This window comes from Mastomys coucha, unplaced genomic scaffold, assembly GCF_008632895.1.
Source record: "Mastomys coucha isolate ucsf_1 unplaced genomic scaffold, UCSF_Mcou_1 pScaffold9, whole genome shotgun sequence".
Classification (NCBI taxonomy): domain Eukaryota; kingdom Metazoa; phylum Chordata; class Mammalia; order Rodentia; family Muridae; genus Mastomys; species Mastomys coucha.
Window position 1 is genome coordinate 10,235,662 of NW_022196915.1, and position 23,868 is coordinate 10,259,529.

General features: G+C 41.1%; 1 protein-coding gene across 33 annotated transcripts in view; it reads right to left on the reverse strand.

Annotated features, from left to right (window-relative positions):
* The window catches only part of Kcnma1 (potassium calcium-activated channel subfamily M alpha 1), a 744,152-nt gene that overhangs the window by 171,270 nt on the left and 549,014 nt on the right, over positions 1-23,868 (reverse strand). For all 33 annotated transcript variants that reach the window (XM_031361079.1, XM_031361066.1, XM_031361082.1 and 30 more), the window contains exon 15: positions 5,554-5,663. In XM_031361079.1, coding sequence (XP_031216939.1) covers positions 5,554-5,663 — 110 coding nt within the window. The remainder of the gene's footprint in view (positions 1-5,553; positions 5,664-23,868) is intronic.

Genomic DNA, 23,868 nt, shown 5'->3' on the forward strand with positions numbered 1-23,868 from the left:
GGCTGGACTCTAACTCAGAAATCCGCCTGCCTCTGCCTCCCAAGTGCTGAGATTAAAAGCATGCACCATCACCGCCCAGCTTTCATGTGGCTTCTTTTGAAAGATTTGTCCATACAAGATGACACAGAGAGTCCAATTTTCTGAATTCCAGGCATACGGAAAACAGGTGGATAAATGAGAAAAGGGAGAGTTCCCCCTCCCCAGAATTTTCTTCATTGCCTGAAGCCAGTACAGTAGCATCCATGCATTGCAGCCAGGACTGGGGGCTGAACTGCCCTTCAGCACAGCCCACTGCATTTCCCCAAGTTACTCAAGTACTTAACTGCTCAGCATCAAAGCTGAATCTGAACTGCTCAATCAGCTGCAGAGAGACAGAGAGACACATCGTATTTTAAACACACCTCTTGTCCTAATCCCCTCTGAGCTGTAAAACCTCATACAATTAAGCTTTTATATTTTGCAAGTGATGAATGACTGACTAATAGGCTCTCTGTGAGACTCCAGACCTGAAACTCTGTGTTCTTGCCAGCCTGATTGCTGAACCTGCTTTCTTTCAGGTCATCCTGCCCACCTTCACCTACTCCCACCTACCTGGGCATCTTCACCTTTGCTAGCTCTCACAATGAAACTACTATCACTATTGCTTCCCAAAGCATCACATGTCAAACTATAACCGATGTGCCTCTTTTCCCCATCTACAGGGTTATTATCAGAAAACCTCAAAGGAACATGTGTGTTGTGAAAACTGCCTATAGTACTGTGAGGCCCAGCTTCTCTATTCCCCAGGCACTGTCCCCTTTTCCATCACCTGAACCTAAGATTCTTTCAGGATCAGCTCTATAAAATGACATCGTCTCTGGGAATCTTTCCATGGACTATAGGAAGCCTTGAGAGCCCTAATACTTACACTCAAGGTGTATGTGCATTTACCAAACATGTAAGGTATTGTAGCTTCCTAAGTATGGGTGTGAGCTCCCTCAGCCCAAGTTCAAACTCTGAAGATAGCAATAAAGGGGAAACAAATCCTTTATTTGGTGTTCAAAAGAATTGTCATCAAGTTCCCATGTTTAATAGTTAATCAAATCTAAGGCAACAAAGCTGATGCAGTGGTGAAAATATTTCAGTTCATTACATCTCTGTCCTATTGATTTGTGACTAATGATAACTGGAGAATTTTACTAAACAATGAAAGTAAAAGAAACAGAAACTGCCAGCGTGTCTATTCCCTCTCTCCCTCCTTCCCTTCCTCCCTCCCTCCCTTCTTCCTTCCCTCCTTCCTTCCTGCTTATAGTTGAAGGCAGAGACAAGAGGTGGGGAAGTTCAGTAATAAGTACTAACACATGGGGAACCTGAGGAACTTCACAACATGCACCACATCTAAGGCCAGATGTCTGGTGCTACCACAGGAAAAGTACAGAGAATCTTGACTCAGCAAGTGGCTGACCTGAGGGCCCAACTTCAGTCCTTTGTCACTTCATTCAATATGTTGGACAGTGTCATATTGTGTGAACTACTCAAGAGTAAGACCGCTTAAGGTCAAATGCGGCTTCGATACTCTAAGCTCACTGGAGGCTTGAGACTGGCCATCTTCATTTTTACACACCCTTGTTGGAGAAGGATGGTGAGGAGAAGGGGAGGAAGCAGGTGGATGCTGGCACATTAGATCCCAAGGCTGATGCCAAAGAGGAAGTTGAGGCAAAAGCTCTGATCTTTTTTTTTCAAACTTAAGTTTTTGTGAGTTTATAGAAATATGGGTGTAGATACCTACCAAGGAAGAAGAGGGCATTAGACCCCCAGGAGCTGGACTTACAGGTGGTTGTGAGCTGTGGAGAGAGCACTGAGAACTGAACTCTGACCTTCTGCAAGAGCAGCAAACACCCTCAGCCCAGCTGCTGAGGCACCTCTCTAGTCCCCAAAGGCCCAGATCTTAACAAACGCTTGCAAGATTCGAGCCCACCTGTGCTTCCCTGATTTGCCTGAGTGATGGGGCTCCAAGCAGGCTGCAGAGGCTATTAGACAGAGTGTGGGGTGGGATGTGGGAAGGACGGAGCAGCTTCCCATCCTCAGATTTCAGATAAGGATCACCTCACTTGTTCATTTAAAAATAAAGAAGTAGTGCACATTTTTTTTTTAAGGCTGACTCCAGATTTTAACATCTGGAGATGAAGTGTGGATATAATTTTATACGTTTCCCAGAAAAGTGTTAATGAGCCAGCCTTTGACTGTCACCTACTCTAACCTGTTCCTAGTTGCATGAGCCTGGAGGAGCCTCAGGACCCTGGTTTACATATGGTTTACATATGGTTCTGGAAAGGTGCCCAGAGGTCATCTGAGTCTCAAAATTTTAAGCTAAGGGATCTCCTGTGTACAGTACGAGATGTTTATATTATTCTGACACCCCTAGCTCTTTCAGTTATAAACATTACTTCATTGTTTGGTGTATATGGGAGACAATGCAGATGTAAGGTTAGATAAGGTTGTGCATTTTGTCTAAGTTAACGCCTGGCTTGGGAATGATGCCCCGCCTTTTGGTCACACATAAGGTAGAATCAAAGGGCTGCCACTTCGGCTGGGATGTAAATCTGTACCCTGGAGCTTGAAATTTTGAAGAAGTTAGCTTTGGGGGCCTCTGTCTCTCTGGCACTGTCCCCGCCCTTTCTGTTTTTGTCAGAGACAACCTTCATTTTCACCTGTGTACCTGCCCCCTTCTCTTTTCATAGGACAACTCTGTCTAGCTTTTGAGAAAACTCCGGATTCTCTTGAGCAGCAATACCACCTGCTGGGTGGCATGCTGCCAGGCCTAAGGGAAAAGCAAATTTATTTCTTTCCATGCTTTGAGACATCATTGGTTGCATATTGTTTTAGTGTGGTACATAATTATGGAAACTACTCTGAAAATCTGTATATTTTATCTGTGCTTTATTATACCCAGAATATACCCCAATTCTTTTCCGTCTCCACAAACCGGCTTAAAATATATTTGGGCGTCCTTTATGTCATCTTGAAATTGAATAGCCAATTCTTACAGTAATGAAAATACTTACGCGGCAGCCTGGTGATATACAACACTACACTCTAATTACGGCTGCGCTTTAATTAACCTGAATTGAAGAGTGTTATCATTAAACTGCTGGTAACTTTGAGTTATGGCTTTTCTTTAATTTAAAGTAGAAAACACAGATAATTAAGCTTCAAGATAATCAAATGCTTGAAGAGAGCTTCAATGTTTTGGGTTGTTCCTAAATCTCATTAAATGTCCTTTCTTTATTGATTAGTTCCACCTCTGCCGAATTGCTGCATTAAAGGAATAACAGCACCAAGCTGAACACATTCTCACTCACATCAGAAGTTGCTTTTTTTTTTCTTCCCATCCAGACACTTTACTGAACATATACTAAATTCTCTGACAACAAGGTAGGTCTAAAATAGCTTTTCCCTCATTAGAACATGCTCTAAAGATGAGCATCAATCAAGGGAAATGATTCATATTTTACTAGTGTTGTGCCTGATGAGTACTCCCAAGGAAGCTGGCTTGGTGCTCCTCCTAGCTTCCCACCTTCCTCTTCCACTCAGCACCTAGAAAAAGCTAACTCTTTTGAGGACTAATGGTGAGAACTGCTCCCCCTAGAGGCTGTAACTGGGATACACAGCCACTGTATGACTAGACTCCCGAAGGCTAATGGAGATTTCCAATTAAGTGGGGTTGACCTGGGCTGTTCAGGTCACTCCATCCTGGCTTAGGAGAAAGCATATCCATCCCTTTCATTAAAACAAGTGGGAGCCAGTTCGTGTTCAGCAGAAACATGGACTCTGTGTGGACAACTCTGATTTTAAAGAAAGTACCCAGGTCTTGTTTTGTTTTGTTGTTTTTGTGAAGCACCATGGTCCAGAAATACTGGTTACTAACCTTGAACAAATTAAACCATGCCGAATCCATGGGTCTAGTGCACCCTGTTAGTACAGGGGCAGCAGTCCTTGCCTCTAATTAAAACAAACAAACAAACAAACAAACAAACAAAGTTGACTTCTATCCCCTCCCCCAGGAGCAAAGGAAGAGGAGGGTGGAGAGGTTAGAAGTGACAGAGAACTTCACTGGAGCTTTCCTGTCAGACTCAATACTAGTTAAATTGGGAAAATTAATGGCCAAGGAAGAGAACTTTGAAACTTCCCAGCTTGCATCCCTAACATTAAAGGGCCCCACTCTGGGTGCTGCTAACTTGGCCCTGAGGCTCAGACCACCCCTGTCTTGACTATAGATGGTTTCAAGAGCCTTCTTAAAAAGCCAGTTTCTTCTGCTTTCATTGAAAGTTCTGACTTCTCTAGACTTCCCATTGAAACAGGCTGAGGTACTACCCGGTGGTTAACTTCACCCTGAGGTAGAAAGGGAAATCATTCACAGGGAGGGTGCCCAGGGGAATTACAATAGGGCTTCCATTTCCAGAAAAGAGCTCCTTCCGAATCAATTACCTGTTCACTTTTCCACCCCATTTAGCATTTAAACTATCGCTTAGAGACAGGGTGAGAAATTTCTGTAAACAACCAAACCATTTTGGAGTGCTTGGAGGTTTGTGCTCAGGGACTGGCAGAGAACACCTGCTGTGTTCTCTGACAGGAATCTCCATCCCTCCCTTCTGCACAGAGAACAGAACAAGAGTCCCAAAGCCCCTAGCTCTCCTTTACTATGAGGGGCTCTCAGGTTTGATTTAGCACCTTTTAGACTTCCCATTCTAGAATCCCAGATGGTAGGCTTGACTGGTAAGTAGACGTCATAAAGCTGTGGCTCTTCTCCCTCAGCTCAGATCCACCTGTTTCTTCCCAGCTTTTATCAGTGAGAGCATTTGTTGACTTTTGTTAAGGTGTCAGGGACTTACTGGGTCAGGCTTAGAGAGGTCCACCACTTTCAGAGTTTCTGTTTTCATGAGGAACACACCCCTTGTTTGATTTTACTTCGATCCAGAGAATGCTAAGTGGTAAATCTGAGGTACTGTCATGCCTCAAGGTGGACACCTGGAACTCTGGAGACCAGGGCACCTGTCCTTCCAGGGGCAGGGGGCATGGCCTGTTGCAAGTGCCCTGGGAACCATTTCAGATTCTTACTGTTTGAGTACAGAAGTGCACAAAAAGACCGTTTCAAGCCTTTTTTCTGTGCACTTGGGAGCATAGATCCTCAGTAAACAGCAAAAGCGCTTTGATTGTTTACGAACTTGACTAGAAGGGCTTTATTAGAAGATAAATTTATTTATCCTAGAACTGGCAAGACTTGCTTCTTTTCTCTATTAAAGGCAGATGGGGCTGAGGTTGAGGCCTTGGGTTAAATACCTACTACCACAGACAGACAGACAGACAGACAGAGATGAAATGAAACGAAGCAAAATCAGGGCCACATGAGTTTTTGCCACCTAGCAAAGGCTTCTATCTCATTGTGATGCTACTTAAGATATGACACTCAATGGTCTAGTTTCTAGACCAGTGTAAGCAGAGGTGGGAGACAGTCCTTACAGAGCCATTAAACATCCCCAAGGTGCAAACATCATCCAGTGAATGGTCACTTACTCACAAACAGTAGGGAAGGACAGACCCACGAAGGCACTGGAGAGATATTCTGTGTACATTTCATTGGAGACTCCTTCCAAGTAGTATTTCTGCCATGTGTCTTCCTCAATCTAAGAGAAAAAGTGCACAGGAAGAGGGTTTAAAGTATAGACAGAGGGGAGCTGGAGTTACAGCCCTAGTTATAGAAACAAATGCAATCATGACACAATGATCCTCCTGGTGGTAACCTTCTTAGCAGCTGGCAACAGCTCCATAGCACCCACCAGAAGCTTCCAGAGACCCCAAAGATAAGTTACAGAGAGAGTTCCTTCAAAGCACTGCCTTGCCTTAAAAAATTAATTACGTGTGTGTGTGTGTGTGTGTGTGCGTGTTTGTGTGAGAGTATGTACATGTGTATGTGTGTGTGTGTGTGCATGTTTGTGTGAGAGTATGTACATGTGTGTGTATGTATGTATGTATGTATGTATGTGTGCATATGTGTGTATGTCTTTCTGTCTGTGTCTGTATGAGAGTATGGACATGTGTGTATGGGTGTATATGTGTGTGTATGTGTGTGTGTTTGTGTGTGTGTCTTTCTGTCCTTCTGAGAATATGAGTACGTGTGTGTGTGTGTGTGTGTGTGTGTGTGTGTTTGTCTGTGTCTGTATGGACATGTATGTATGTGTATTTGTGTGTATATGTGTGTCACTGTGTATGTATATCATTCTGTACTTGTCTGTGTGAGAGTATGGGCATGTGTATATGTGTGTATAAGTGTGTGTTTGTGTGTGTGACTATGTGTCTTTCTGTCTATCTTTGTGAGAATATGAATGTGTTTGTGTGTGTGTGTGTGTGTGTATGTCTCTGTCTGTGTCTGTGTGAGACTATAGGCAGGTGCATATGTGGGTCTTTATGCAGAAAAAGATGTTGGATACTGCTAGAGTAACAGGCATTTGCAGACACAGCTTATTATATGACACATATAACACATCCAAACTCTTGTCCTCATGATTGTGTAGCAAGCACTCTTAATGGCCAAGGGAGGCCATTAAGTCCTTGCTATGCTTTCACCCTGCATGATTTCTAAGGCTATGGGGACATTGCATCCCTACACAATGCTGGACAAGTTGTCAACTGATACAAATCTCTGGAGAGCAATTTTGCAGGCATTCTCAAAATTTGTGAAACCACGTACTCTTTTATACAGGTCTCCCATTTCAAATATCTACAGTAAAGAAACAAGTTATTTAAACAGGTAAGATAAAACTGGAGTTATAGGTTTGTGACACTCTTGAAACATGTTTCAACACCATAAGCACATAAACATTCCTTTTCTATTCATGAGATATTATAAATAAGTGCAGGTCATATGAAATTTTAAGAATCAATGAGGGAATCACAATGTAATTTGTATCTGCTTTGTTTGTTTAATTGGTTGGTTTTTTTTTCTGTGCATGTGTGTGTGAGAGAGAGAGTGAATGTCACATGGACAGGGGTACCAATGGAGGCCAGAAGAAGGCATCAGATCTGCTGGAGTTACAGGTAGTTGTGAGCCACATAATGTGGGTTGTGGGTACTGAGAACTGAACTCAAGTCTTATGGGAGAGCAGTGAATGCTCTTAACCATAATACAGTCATCTGCCCCACTGTGATTTTATTTTAAAAAGTTATGTTGGGTTTTATGTTTATAGGGCTATATGAAAAAGTCTAGAAATATTTATAGAGGAACAGTAGCAACTATTTTTGAGTGAAAGAATATTAGTTTTAAAATAGATTATATATTGTATGAGGACTTTTACACACATGCATGCACAAATTCACATGTGCAAGTGGGCACACATGTACACACATGTGCACATACTATGCATTACATTTCATCTACATATTTCTACTTTGGGGAAATTTTTCTCACTCTACTAAGAATATCACAAGAAGCAAAATATAGTTTCAATGGGGTCATGCCCAAAACTTCATTAAAAAGTATGTTTTTATTTTTTCTAAATAATATGGCCTAGCTGGTTTTGCTGATAACCATCTCCAATCAGTGATTTCATTGCAGTCAATCTTTGCAGACAAAAGGTCTGAATCACTCTGTGCATTGAGGACTTTCAGTGATCTCCATGGATGTCTCTGTCTTCCAGCTTTGCAGGCTTTACTTCCTGTGATGGCTTAAGTAACAAGAGGACAATAAAAAGTTGTTCTATGTACAGGAAGTAGCTCTTAACAGTTTGTTGTTCTCTTCTTGTGCTGTGAGGGAATCCTGGCCATGGCTGATCTGTCAGTTAATGGAGAGAACTGAAACTCTGGGATGTGAAGGAGATGTGGGAAGCCTGGGAAAGAACAGTGGCTTCAGCCATGTGGTTATGCCCTAGCTGCAGGCAAATCCAGAATAAAGTCTTGGGAAATGAATTGGGATTCTCCCTCCGTCTATGCTATTCATTGGCTTCATGCTCAGCCTGAGCAATTAGGCCGTAAGTTAACCTCCTTGGAAGGAACTGCTTCCGTCTGCCTCTGTATGTCAGGTGTTAGCTACATAGAGATTTGTGGAAAAATAGTTTACCCAATGGTATAAGAGTTCTACCTATTTTTTTTAAAGAGAGAGAAACATTTTAATTAAACTACTTTTTGTTATTTAATACCTTTTACCCTTTACTCTTACCTACCTAACTTTGTTTCTTCTTTTTTTCTTTTTGTAAACTCATCAAGTCCAATTTGTGTTGCCCATATACTCTTGGATGTGTGTTCATCTACTAGAGGATGGTTGACCTCCCAGCATCCTCACCTGATAGTACCTGTACCTGGTAGTTGACCTACCAGGTAGCCACACATTAATGAAAACCGATGTTCCCTCTCCCAACAGCGATCAGTTGTCAATATCTCCTTAGCTAGGGATGCAATTTTATGCCCACTTCCTGTCTTCATGTTAGGATTTTGCCTGGCTTGTGCCTGTATAGCTCTCTAATAATATATAAGACACTTTTTTAATTTAAATATTACAAGTGATTTTCAAACAAACTGACAATATAAACCTTATCTTAACATTACTTGTATTCTTCAATTAATATGGGTTTCATATTGATCACTTAATTACAGTCATTGGTTACATGCCTCTGTGTATAATGAATTAACAGTTAATCAATTAATTTGGTAAATATGTAGGAACAGATTCTTTATTGAATAACAATATTGTTATGCTTTTGTTAAACTTAGCAAAAATATTTCATTGATTCATTCTCTCAGTAAATATTTACTAGATATGTTGTATATTGCAAGACTTATTCTAGAGGCTGATTGGATCTGATTAGATTTTAAACTGGTGTTTATTTTCCCACATGTTTCCTGATACTGGAGAAAGCACTACATTATCTGGCTATGATATAAGCAACCATCCTACCAGATGTATCTGGCTCTCATTGATTCTCCTTGCCTATTTCCCCAAAAGTTTGTCTCTGTAGCAAATGGGCAGTCTTTGTGGACTGAAAGCCAAACAACTGAGAAAAACATTCAAAACATTCTATAAAACAAGAATCCCTCTTCCATATCCATATGTAAATTCTCAGATGGTATCTACAAGACTGAACACAGTAGCATCAAATCAACTGTACAAATGGTAAGGAGTTTAAATTTCATTGTCCTGACTCTTTAAGACTTTCATATCTTTGGAGCAATTTGCACATGCACAGCCTACAATGTTTTTTTTTTTTTTTAAGATTTCTAATCAAGGCATTAGACACATAGGCATACACACATACTCACACACTATAAAACTGCTAATTTAATTATAATAATATCTTTTCAAAAAGATATATTGTTAATAGGGATGTAAACTAGTACAGCCTCTATGGGAAACAGTGGAACAGTTTTTGGATTCCAAATATAATTGCTATACAAGCAGCAATTCCACTCCTGCATACCTAACTAGAGGAAATGGGAAGAAATCACAACAGCATTATATATGACAGCTTAGAGTCTGAAAGGATCCAAGTGTCTACAGAGGGATGTACAGACCCTGAAAGGCATGTTGTTTAGCCTTCTCAAGAAATGGAATTCTGGCACATACTACAGTACCGATAAACCCTGACAACATATGCTAAAACAGACCACAATCACAAAAGACAAAAAGACTGGTGGTGAGGCCCAGTTACTTGAGATCCATGCCTGAAATTCATGGAAGTGGGCAGTACAAAGGGCACTACCCAGATTAGGGAAAGTCATTACTTTTAGGACACATAGTGTCAATTTTTCAAGATGAGAAGAATTCTGAAGATGGGTGGTGGTGTCGGTTATATAGCCATGCAAATGTACTTCATGCCAATGAGTTATGTGCTTCTGATTATAACTGATGCTTATACTCTTTAATGCCTAAACTTGAGGATGTCAAACCATGTTAAAGAAAGAGCATGAGAAAGGGAATCCTATCACAAGAGCCAGGGTTGGGAACCAGCCCTGTTGGGCATCAGTATCTCACTCTTTACTCTCCTTGACTCCTCAGGCCTTGCAATCTCCATTGAAAGAATTCAGAGGAGACAACTGGGTGCTATGCAAAGAGGTAGAGATTAGAGAACACTCTCAAAAGCCAAGGGCTAATAAAGGTCAAGGGAGCCACTGTGTTCATCTTAGGAAGGCTACATGCTGTTTCTAAAGAGCTTTCTTCTGCTCATGGGATTGGCAGAACCAGGTGGGTTAACTTGTACAGAATGCATAGTAAGTATGCAGCTTTGTCTTTTACCAGAACGCCTCCTCTGACTAGAGAATAATATGAGCTTGATGGCAGGTCAGACAATCATGTCACAAGGCACCCCAAAATCAAACTTAGATCCCATTTGTTACAATTTGAGACCAGTCTTAAAGAGCTCCAAACTATCGTGAGTTTGCTATGGAACTAAGGATGAGCTTGAACTTAAACTTCTGACCTTCCTTCCTCTACCTCCCAAGTCCTGGGACAACAGGGAATGTATCATCAGACCCAGTTTATTGGGCTATTGGATGCTGAAGATGGAATACTGTGTAAGCACTTAATTGTGCTACATCCCAAACTCAGATCATATTTCTTGAATCAATAATTAAAGTTACAGTTTCTGGTTTTCAAAGCTGCTGAGTAAGATGGGAGAGCCCAGCTGGTCTCTGTGTCATACAATTCTGCTAATATCTGGCTACATAAGGGTATGACATTGTACCATATCCTAATCTAGGAAAATGGAACTTTACTCTTCCTGACCTGTATCAGGGCTTACATCTTGACATTTTATCATGGTTTGGCTTCCTAAGTAAAGCATGTGATGGGGCTGGTGAGATGGCTCAGAGTTTAAGGGCACTGACTGCTCTTCTGGAGGTCATGAGTTCAAATCCCAGCAACCACATGATGGCTCACAACTATCCGCAATGAGAAACAAACAAACAAACAAACAAACAAACAAAAAAACCTATGGGCTAGATAGAGCAGGGCCAGAGCAAGAGGGAGAAGGAAAGGTGAAAAAAAAAAGCATGTCAACAAGGCATGTGAATAAAAATTCATATTCCTCTATCCTTTGTCAGTGGAATTACCACAAAAGAGGAGATGTTAATGTAAAATAGGTGTTGAATTTTAAAACTGTGTGTTTAACACACACACACAGAAAGAGAGAGGGAGAGGAAGAGAGAGAGAAAGAATAAAGAAATTTAGAGAGAGGTAAGGCATCCGTTATTACTCTGAGACACACGTAGTTAAAGTCAGTCACAAAGCCAGTTAGTAGCACAAACAGTATTTAGAGTTCATGCCCTGTACTACCCGATACAAATATATCTCTTGTTACGTGATAATATGGTAGGTGCCCAGAGAGGCTGTATATGAACAGAGAGGGTTTGTTATATACAAGTACCCAGTGCAGGAACAGCAACCTAGCCCTTCATCAAAGACTCAGGAACTCAGCCGTGAACTCCTTAGTGTGGAGCAGCCAGCAAGGAGAGCCACTGATAATGAGCTCAGCTGTGAGGGGAGTTCAGAGCAAAATTCATCGTTTCTATTATATGAAGTAGCACTGTCCCAGCCTACAACTTCTTTCTGTAAATAGTACATGCTGTGCCCCACATTTGTATCATCAACGTATTTTTAACTGTAATGTGAAGACACATTTCCCAGCAGAAAAATGAAGGAATGGGACCAAAACGACTTAAGGAAAGGTGCCAAAATTAATTTTCCAGCCATTCAGCAATCAGTCAAAGGCAGAGCTTTTCCTGAGGCAGCAATTTATCCCCTGGCTGTCACATCAAACGCCAGCTGTCTCAGAAGAGCTCCTAGCAAGATGAGCAGGTGATGTGCTGTGGGTCCTTATTCATCAAACATGCACAGAACCATTGGTGAAAAAAGAGAATGAGCCACTGGGCTAGCTTGTCTACACCTCTTATGGTTTTATTTATCTACCCTTCATGATCTAATTTCTCAACCAGTCTAGTTGAACCTCCCAAGCAAATGGTTTTACACCAACCCATAGGCAGACAGACTCGCCATCAATGTACCTTACATCCACAGCCATAAGCCTTGGCTCTCTGCAAACTCACTCCGTCCTGATCCCAGGTTTTGCATGTGTTACTAATGATAGGTTGAGAATGACACCTTTTATTTTTTGTGCTTCCCCTGATTAGAAAGAAACTGTGTTTCTCTAATGCTAACAGCCTGGTGAATGTGAACAATTCAGCCCTCCTGGCTGGGTCTGTAACAGCCATGGTGATTCCTGTTGCCAGTGAATAACTGTGTAGATTAGAGCCAAATGATTTTGCAAAAAATCCATCCCTACTTCAGGAGCCATACAAATGACCCTGAAGGTTATCAAACACCCATCCTTATTTAATTGAAAATAAGTGTACTGCCTCAATTCAAATAAATGCTTTTTTATATACCTAAAAATAAAGAACTGAAAGAGAATTATAGAGACTGATGCTCATCAACCTAATAGCTACAATAAGATGGGATAAGCTATAACATCTACACACTAATATTGCCCCCCACGGGGTGGTAGGGGTAGTGTACCAAGTCTCTACTTATCGTTTTCCAAAGTCTATCTGAATTCTCAGAGAATACTCCTTCCCTGGCAAAATGCCATTTTAAACCATAGAAATATATAATCAAAACAAGTTAGTTACATATAAATGAATACTTGCACACAGAAATTACATAGTATGCTATCCCTGTCATTTTACAGTGTGGTATTCAACAACAATGTGGTGACATGAACTGACCAACACTATCTTAGATCCCCTAAAAACATATTTATTCTGACATAAAAGATATAGCACCCACAGAACACGTCAAGCATTTTACTACAACAATAAACATGAAATCAGAATTTATGGACTCTTGGCTGACTTGTGTGTGGAGTTGTTACTAAAATGAGTGAAGTCATTTATACTCATTCCTCAACAGAGTGCTATCCCTGGGGAATACTTGACCGAGTTCTGCATGCTTGCAATTCTAGCTAAAAACAACAGTGTTGTGGTGTTAACAGGACCCCATCACTAGGGTTCTACTCTCCTTTCCTCTGTTTCCATCTGTGTTCATAGCCCATGAACATATTCCAGTGTTGATCAAAGGGGTATGTGGATATTTCATCTACACCCCTTCTAGCTCCAGCAAAATTTCAGATCCTTAAAGCAACTCCTAGAATTAAAACACCAAATGAGAATAGTGCTTAGGACCATAGGGTGCTGACTCACAAAATGGCTACCTGTGCAGTTTTGTAGGGTGGATATGCTGGTGGTAAAGTGAGAGCCAGGGGGGCGGGATGTAAAGACAAAGGATTATTTGCCTGTTGCAGCAAATTAGTTAAACCACAGCGAGCACTGCACCTACCCAAAAGCTATCTGGATTCACAAATGAAACACAAACATAGGCCAGCTAATTTTGATATGCCTTGACTAGCTCAATGACTGGACACTTCTAAACCTCCCTGTGGCAAGCACAGACTTCCCTCCAGTATTCCTGGCTTAACACCTTCTAAATCTATATTTTATCTTTGCTGCCCTGTTATCTTCTGAGCTGTCCCTGTAGGGCCCTATTCCCTTTCCACCTACATGGTAGGATGCTTTCTCTCCCGAAGCTCTTATATCTGATCCTTCTCCCTCCAAGTCATGGCAATACTCCTCTTCTTTCCCCCTCCCTGCCCCCTCTGTCCCTTGGTGAGCAATTTTAAAGTCCCACCCTGTCTCCCTGCCTAGCTAATGGCTGAACAGAAATTCCTTATTATCAGTCTAAGCCAGCCTGGGGCAGGGACCCTCAGGTCTGGAAGCGTGGCTTTTGGGAGCCGAAATAAGACAAAGCATTAAAACCAATTCCCAACATTTGCCTTTCTGGAATGTTTTTCCTCTGGCCAAATGTCCTGTCAGTGCCATAATCCTTGGATGGTGACAGGGTCAGCAGGCTTTCTGGGAGTGATGCTGGATTTCAGGGTTTTCATCACAATTTGGCATTCTGTTTTTATGTTCTATTTCAGGGCACGATTTTCAGAATGAGGGGGACAGAATAAAAGAACTCAGGTTTTTCCAAAGGCTTCAGAGTGATGCAAATTGAGACACGTTATTGAGATTTGATGGAATGCCAGCTAAGTGGTTACTTTGACCTCAAATGAGTAAATACACAACCCCAAAGATTAATATGAGGTGGACTTGGGTCAGATATTTTCATTCCCAGATAAAGTGAGTTTTTTGATATTGTTGTTGTTGCTAGACATTATAGGGAAAAAAAATCAACCCATATAAGACATTCAGAGAAAAATTAAAAGATTACACCATATGCAAATGCATTTCAGTACATGTTATTTCCTCCTATTTTGTGACCGCAGCACAGACTCTTTCTGGAGAGGTATGAAATGCCAAAGTGTTTGAAGGTAAAAGAAGGCTTAACAGAAAGAGTGACATGGAACTTTTTCCAAAAGAATAACTATGTAGAGATTATTTAAGATACTATTATTTCTATGATAGGATGCTGGGACTCTTCCTATTATTAGGTATTAGAATTTTCCTTCTCTCTTGTTTTTCTCTCCAATGTAGAAAAGGCACTTTTGTTTTGTCAAACTGTTTTAAAGGTTGGCCTATTTACCATCTGCCCAAGTAGGAATTTGGTTTTACAATCTTGCTAACAGCTCATAACATCTTCACTTCTGCTCCAAATAATAATATTCTTAAAAGAGCACCCGAAATCCCTCTAACTGGGGTAGAAGAGCAGGAAGTGAACATTCCCAGGAATTGCTGACTCCCCCCGCCCCCGCCACATCCCTAGCCTTAACCCCTATAGTTAAGCCTGGCACCTAGGGTTTTCCAAGGAGCCACTCTCAACACACCTGATGGGAAGGAAGCAGGGCTTTGTTTTGATTTCTGATATGTGTTATTTATTTTTTTTAGACCCAAATGTTTGAAATTTTGAGTACAAGTGAATTACAGCAAGAAAGAAATGAGAAGGTAAAACACAGCAGCAAGTATGGGGCCCAAATCTTAAGTCATTGGATCCAACTAACATAAGATGTATAAATCAAAAAGTTTCAAGGTACTTTGTTTTCTGTGTCTTATCTCCTGTTGAGTGAACTACAAACATCTCACAGCACTTGTCCATGGACTGTGGGCTGTATCTGAAACTCCATAGCCTATAATATTGCCCACTCCCATCTTAGGATCTTTAGGTACCACACACAACTTCCCTGAAGTTTCAAAATAAGGAGTATTAGTTTTAGCTGAGATAGATTACAAGGTGAATTGGAAAGATACACTACAAGGTGTTGCCTGGAACTAAGGTGAATGGTGAGGAAATTTTATGGTATACCCAACAAGAATGTAGTCTCTTTTGATGAGAATATTTTTATCTGAGTCTTTACTACCTGGAACCGGGCATGGTGCATAATAGTAGTTTGGTGATATTTTTGAATGAGTAAAAAAAATGTGGAGTGCTGGATTTAATAAAACAAAATATCTTTTTAGTTAAATTTCAAACTTTTTGTGGTTTTAGTGAAATATATTTAACTATTAATATGGACTATAAATTTCAAAGGGAGAAATGTTACCTACAGTCATAGGGCCCTCTATTTCACTGAGTAGGCCACAGAGATGGGACTTGCTAAGCTAAATGCTTCTTTGCTCAGCTTCCCACCTTGGCATGACTGATTCCTTCCATCATCTTCTGTCAGAACTACACATCTCTCTGCAGCTATTTTTCATCATCAATCTTCTACCTTTCTTGTTGAATTATATGCTACCTGATTTCTCTCATATCCATAGTCTAACGTGTTTTATCTGCTTTCATGGATATTTACCTACCGTGTCCAAGCAAGTCATGAGTACTAGACAGTCTATATCCAATACATGGGATGGTATCTAGCACATAGCAGATGCTAAAGCTATACTAGTCGGCATCAGTTATTCTCAGATATCATGTGATCCATCAGACGTCTGACCAGAGCAGCAATGAAATGTAATACGAGCACAAATCTCTCCTTTGTTAGCCAGTTCCTTACAGAAGGCAAAGGCTGTTTCATTAACCCTGTTTTCTACTAGTAGGACAAGCAGAATGGTAGTCTGCAGCTTTGAAGCACTCAGTCAGTGTGTGCTGAGTTGATGTAAGCATGAGAAAACCAGAGAAGAAGACAGAGAGTATCAGGCACAATTTCTCCAGATGTCTAAGCATAAGTAAGCATGGATGACTTTGTATCGTTTAGTGTTGGAGCATGAAATGAACCAATTTTTGGCCTCTTGATGCTGAAAAAGCCTACGGTCTTAGGCTCTAGCAAGGAGGTGTGTATAACTGGGTAAATGTGAAACTTCCCAGGAAACTTCTTACTATGAGTAATTATTTTCTGGGAACTGTTGTCATTGTACATCTTAGGCTGCTTAACAGTTAGTTTATGGTTTTCTAAATCCTAAGATCCAGAAATTTAGAGGCTTGGGTTGAGAGGGGAAAGGCTCAAGAACAGGTGATTTAGCTCTCCTTCCTTCTATGTCCCATTTCATCCCTTTGGAGCAAAGTCCTGGTCTCCTTGCCTCAGTCCCCAGGGGACTATACTCCTCTTTACTTTCTCAATGTTCAGATTCCAGTGTCAACTCAAGCAGTAATCAATATCAAGAGACTGAGTCTAGAGGAAACTATATTTGGCAATGTCATTACTCCTAATTTCTGAAAATGAGTGTGCTCTCCCCTCCATGTATCTTTAAAACAATGATGATGATGATGATGATGACAACGATGACTTGGAAAAGAGGGAGTTAGATAGAACACTTGAACTGGAGTTATGGTATTTCTTCTGTGTGTTTATGTATTATCTATATGTTGATGGTGCACATGTCCATGTACATGTGCAAATAGCCATTGTGTGTGCTGTGCATGTGGTGCTCAGAGACTGTTGGTAGCATGTGTATTCTATGTCACTCTCCACCCGATTTTTTGAGTCAAGATCTCTCCCTGAACCTGGTGCTCATCAATTTGGCTAGGCTGACTGGCCAGTGAGCTCCAAGGTTCTTCTTATATATACACTTCCATCACTGAGATTATAAGTGCTCATGGCCATACCTGGATGTATTTATGTTTATGCATGTGTAGTTATTTATTTAACGTGAGTGCTAAAAATTCCAACTTAAGTCTTCATACTTATGTGTAATGCACTCTACTGAATGAGATATTTCCTCCATTCCTGTAAGCTTACTTTTGGTGACACAACCATTTAATGTGCTGCCTAGGTCTTTGAGAAATCTTTTAGTAATTTAGACACATTGATGAAAATCCACTGCAATTAACAAGTTTTTAGCAATGGGTACATCTGATATTTTACTTCAAATAGCCTCAAAGACAACCCTCCACCAAGTCCACCACCTCCTAAACTCTGATATGCATGAGTATTGCTCAAGGAGACTTGATAGAATGCAACTACAAATGCCACAGACCTGAGGGAAGCTCAGGGTAAGGCTGAAGCATAAAGACCACATGTTAAATGGCAAAATGTTATTCCTGTAGCAGAAAAGAACAAGGAACCAGGAGTCTCCATTATGCCTTTGTGGACTAGAGATCAGAGAAACTCCATGGCAGCCTAAAGGGTCTGAGTTAAAGACAGGAAAAAATGATGGCCATAAAATATGATTGGAGGCAGTTACGGAGGAAGCTTGTCCATAATCAGGCACAAGATGGGCCTCCAAGTGTTTGGGTTGTTGTTGTGGTAATTAGTCTAAACAGTATTTCCAGGGTCCAGATTCATCTAGTTAGTCTCTGGCCATTGACCCAATGACCTCACTGATAGCTCAGCCTCCATCTGTATGTGCTGCACAGATTCAATAGCAATATAGATGTCTATATTTAATTCAATTAAAAATAAAGTTTCAGAAAATGGCCCTGATTTGCATCCCTAATTTCTATTCAACTTTCCCATTTTAGGACACAGTGTTGACTGTGAGGACGAAGATGCTTGCCAACCCAGTCCCATTTTAGTGACAGCAGATTCTGGATACTTATGTCTCCTATCGCTGTACAATATGGCCTAATAAAGTCGAGCCAAAGAGACTAGATTTCATTTCAGAGCAAAGGGTTTGGTCGTAAAGTTTTGCTTTCTGGCTGAACAGAGCCATTGCAGCCTCAAGCATAAATTGTGCTGGTTTTAGGCATCAGGGTGATTGGGAAGCCAAATGGGTTATTTGTGAGCCAGGTATCAAAGGCAGAGTCACCAGTTTATTATATACGGATTGTTATCTGGATGATCTCTTGCCAGTTAGAGAATATTTTCACAGGAAGTTAGAAGTGACTACTATGCAGCTTCAGAGTGGGTTTCCAGCCTCATCACAAAGCCATCTGATTCAGAGAGTGGAAGTAGGCGATATACAAATTACTGAGATATTTAGCTAGGCTTAGCAATTTTCTTTTGTGAGCAGGATAGTGACAGTTCTGAGTACTCACTGATTAGAGCAATGGAAACAGGAAGTACCTATGCCTGGGAAAACCCTGGCTTCAAATCCCAGCCTCGCTGTCCCTCAGCCAAACTACATAACCTTGCTTACCTGAAAAACGAGATAACACTAGTGCTTGCTTCTATGAAGGTAGTTCAAATGAGGTGATACGTATAGAGCCACAGGGCCTGGCAAATTCATGTGGTATAGTCATACTGTGTCATTTATTGAGTGTCACTTTGTAGATGTTCTATAAATGTCAGTGGCCATTGTGGGTGATGAGCAATAGTAATGATGGTGATGCTGGTGGTGAGAGGATTATGAAGATGTTTCTAGTGTTTAAATGAATGTAAGCCAGTGAAATGCTGGGCCTGTGATTCACGACTTTCCATTACTTAGCTGCTGCTAGGAAGGGCTGGAATAGCACTGATCATTGACTGGTTCTCTAGATTAAGGAGAAACACATTAGAACTCTGCAGAGGAGCTTCCAACTCTCTATAGACTTTTCTAATGGCCCTGGGCACATGTAATGTTGAAAGGGGAGTTAGAAAAAGATGACAGTCTTCCAAAACAGGAAACAGAGTGTGTGCACAGCCCCATTAAGATGATATAGAATGGCTGAACCTAGCCTTCTCTGCTATGAACAATAACTAGGGAAGGCCAGCCTAGACTTCCAAAGGAAGCCTGGAGCTAACAAGTCCTTGATGGTCAGAATGAAATAAAATGAATCTGGGCTTAGCTATGATGCTTGCCCTTACTCTCAATAGGTGCTTCCTGTGCTCCATATTATCTCTCATCTTTCTCATCAGTGGCCTTAGCCCTTACATCTAGCTTTTCTTCCTGGGCTCATGTTGAACTGAAACCCAGCAACTCTTCACCCCACATGACTGGAATGTTAATAAATCAGCAAATTCCCAAACACTGTGGGATACAGGTATGTCCCTGTATATGTATGTTGGATATGTATGTATGTATGTATGTATGTATGTATGTATGTATGTAGATAGGTAGGTACCCATAAATGTGTGTGTACATGCACGTGGAGACATGGGGATGAACTTGGACGTTGTTATTCAGATACCGTCTACATTTTTTTCATTTTTGTTTTTTTCAGACATGGTCTCTCAATGGCTTAGGACTCACCAAGCATCTAAACTGGCTAACTACCAAGCCTCAGTGTCTCCACTTCCCTAGAGATGTGGTTGAAAAACATATGCTACCATGTGTCTGCCCCCATGCCCACATACATACTGTCTTTGCACTATGAGTGTGCAGTGCCCAAGAAAGCCAGAAGAAGGCATTGGACCTACAGGACTGGAGTTACAGTTTTGAGACATCATGCAGATGCTGGATATTGAACCCAGGTCGTCTGGAAGAGCACCCAGTGCTCTGAACTGCTGAGCCATCTCTCCAGCTTCTATTTTCCTTTCATAAAAACTTGATTCTAGGGATTAGAACCAGGTATTCATCACTTTACTTACTTAACTATCTCCTGTGTTCCCAAACACTATTATTTTATTAAATTCATAGTTGGCTGCATTTTGAGGAGAGGCTGAATACTACATAAAAATAAAAAATAAGTGAAATTTCAAAAACTAGCCCTGGTCAGCAACGTCAGCCTCTACTGCTCAGGTGAATCAATATTGGACTCCCTTTGCCTTCTTCCCTCAGCTAAGATTTGCAGGGTCGCCAACTCAAGCCTCCTAGAGAGCAAGAGAGAAAATGATCTATTGCTACATGCCCCTTGGAAGAAGAAGACTCACCCCTCCCACTCTAGCGAGCTTCCTGGAGTATTCCATCTAACCACAAATGTTATGCCTCCTAAGAAAGTTCTGAGGAGTGTATCTTCTCTCCCCTTGTGTCATTTCTAAAGGTTTTTTTAGCACATGTGACAGTTGAATACACCTAGAAAACTGCCACGCTGGCCTGCATTCTGTAGCTGGCATTCCACGAGATGATAGGGAGACCTTGTGATGATTCTATCTGGAAAGGAGAGCTGCTTTTATCCCCAAGGCTCACTGGACCCATGAGCAAGTTCAAGTGGATACTGCAGCTCAATGATGGGGTAGGGCATGGGAGATCACACCTATCTCTCTGACTCCTGGGGAGGTGGCTCATTCCAACATACAGTTATTTTTCCCTGCCAGTGGCTGCACCTGCTGGAAAGGTTCTCATTAACATAGAGGAAAGGACACTCAGCAAATCTCCACTGGTTTAGACACCTGGAGGAAAGCCAACAGACACGCCTTGGTTTTTTTTGTTTTGTTTTGTTTTTTTTGGGGGGGGGGTGTTTTTGTTTTTTTTTTTGGTTTTGTTTGGGTTTTTTTTGGCTTTTTGGTTTTTTTTGTTTTTGTTTTTGTTTTTGCCAAATTAGTACACAGATAAAATCATGAACCCTTGAGGAGGTCGGGGACTGACAGAAATGTTAAGGGGTTTGGGGAACTGGAACCATTTAGGCAGATGAGCTATGCTGCTGGCTGAGAAAATATACTCAGTAATTCTTCAAGCCTGTTTCTTCCCACAAAGAGTTTTAGGAACCTCACTCAATATCAGTCAAAGGAACCTCACTCAATGTCAGTCATCTACAAAAATGATGGTGACATAAGATTGTTTCATGCCACCTTGCAGCATAGTCAGCTATCAGGCTTTATCTGTTATCTTCTCCCATCAGTGACTCAACACTAACCTAGTCTCTAGTCTCATTGCAAGGACAAATCTAAACAGGACTTGCCACTACCTGCTACCAAGAAGGACAGAGTTTATGGACCAGGCATTAAGAATTTTTAGGCATTGCTAATTTCCTACCAACCTTAAGAGTCTCCTTTTATTTTGCTGGGCATATTGGAAACAGAACAAGGCACTCAAAACCTCACAGAAAAAAAAAATCACATCCTAAATTGGTCTGGCCACGTTTTCTACTTTGCCTATCTGCTTGCCCAGTGTACAACAGCCAAAAGGCCCACATATCACAAGCACATATGAGTAGAAAGGCAGTGGGGTTATGGTGGTAAAGTTGGGTACCACCCTGATCTACAGATATATATGCATAGAAAACAGATATACATGCACTGAGACCCATGGATGATCAGTTTTAATCACAGTTAGGCTGGATATCTAATTCCATTCTGAAAAGGATACCGAGTCTGTTCCTTTGCTAGGTCTTCCCTTGCTAATCTAATACAGGGAAAAGAAAAATACCTATATGTAATAGAACTGGCCTTCTTACTGGCAAATAAATGTTATCTGAAACAGGAAAGCAAAGCACTAAACCCCTAAGGAAATGAAAACAAAAGGAAATGAAAAGGAGTGGTCCTAAAGACAAACCACAATAAACATGGAAGCTAAGAATAAACACAGACTTGTGCATGGGTACCAGTTGATTGTGTGAAATACCGCTCTAGTCTCATGTTGATGAACCACTAGATCCCAGCTATTGAGGATGTTTTGGGAGGTTGTCAAAACATGGAGCTGTGAAGAGGTATGTCATTGGTCGACTGTGCCCTAAGGGCTTGAGTTCCTTCAGATCAGTCTAGAGGATACCAGGGAAGCAGTGGTAAACACATCATTGGCTTGGTGGTATTTCCAACCGTAGTCTTATTCCTTAGCCTCCTTACTCTTATATGTTGTTCAGAGTCTTGACATAGCTGCTTAAAGCATTCTGAGCAGAACTTATTGTTACATTTAATTCAGGTACACTGTGTTCGCTACATTTCACCCAAAACTAGGAACGCACCTGTCTCTTTCCAAACTGTTCTTGCTTGCCCTGCACATGTAAAACAAAGAGAATATTGCCTCTTTGCCTTGCCATCTAGCATGTCAAGAATTATTCTTTTTGGGGAACCCTTGAACAAATCCATGCTTTGCCATTGGCTATGGATATCAAAACTTGACAAGCTCCTGGACAGGTGGCAGCAAGATAGCTCCTGGTAGAACCATGTAAGATGGCTATTTCAACTGCAAACCCATTTGGCTGACTTAGAGAAATATTGAGACATCAGTAAAAGGGTGCTGAGGTCAATTTAAGCATCCATATGCCATCTTGAAAAAATGATACTTCATAAAATCTTTCAACTGAGGGTTACTTTTTATAGTTTTTATCATTAACTATCACATGTATTTCATGGTAACATGAGCAATGTAATCTCCTTGGTTGGTGTTTCAAGTTCACAGAGATACTGCTGTCCTAACTTGAGGACTGTATACACTAGGAAATAGAAAGTGAATGGAATTAATTGTTTGAGTTAGAAATACTACTTTTTATTTTTTTCCATATCCTTATAGATAGGTTGGTTTTGCCCCCTTGAGAAGGAGCATGCCTCTGTGCCCACTGAATCTGCTATATAAGAGATATTAGTATTCACTCTGCATGCTGCTCCCCCCTCCCATTACTGTAACCAAATACCCAACAGAAACAAACTAAGAGAGGTTCAGTTTATGGTTTCTGGGAGTTCTGTCCCTATTTGCTTGGTGCTGTGTGTATAGATAGAACTCAGTAGTGGAAGAAACATACTATGGAGAAATGTTCATTGCATCCTGACAAGCAAGCAGATGATACAACAGGAACTAGCTATGGATGATACTCTCCTAAGCTTGTCAAGCTTTGATATTCCTAGCCTCAGGCCAAATGTGGGTTAGTTCAAGGATTCCCCCAAAGAGAATGATTATTGACACACTAGAATAGGGAGTATTGATGGCAATGCAAAAGAGGCAATGTTCTCTTTGTTTTAGAGAGATCATCAAACCAACAGTGTATTTGGCATTGCTTCCCCTGGTAGCCTCTAGACTGATCTCAAGGCAATTCAAAATCTGAAAGTAGCTACAATACTGTGGACAGAGAAAGCTCTAGAAGTATTCATTCTGGCTCTGGGAACAGAGAAGGGAATGATTTATACTTGAAAAGTATGAGGGAAATTAGTGTGATTTGTCCATTCTTTCCAGCTACTTCTTTTTGCACCCTGAGCCCAGGCCACCCAAAGGGAACAGTAGCAGTTGTGACAAAGTGAGCCAGAAGAAGGTTAAAAAAGGTAGTAGAGTCGTCATGGGACCTTGGTCCCAGGAAAGGGAAAGTCAAGCCCTGTTGCTTCTTGTTTCTCTCTTTCTACTAGGCAACCCAAATACAGTTATGGATATAGAAAGTCTACAACAAAGTGGAATACCCAAAAATTTCACTTTTTCCTGGCTAGAGCATCAAGAAAGGACTGATAGAATCTGATACCATTGCAGAGATCAAAGAGAAAGATCTTGGGAAAGCAGCCTCATAGAACAATTTATGAACTCCCAGGTTCTCCCTACTTTGTGTCTAGGAAGAACCTACTCTCCACAGTAGACACTGACTTTGAGAATTAAACCAGCATTCAGCCTGAGGCTGATACAGGAGCAATCCAAACTGCATATCTAAAACTTTAAAGAGCAAAACTGGAATTCACAATACAAAGAAGTCTAGGAAGCATG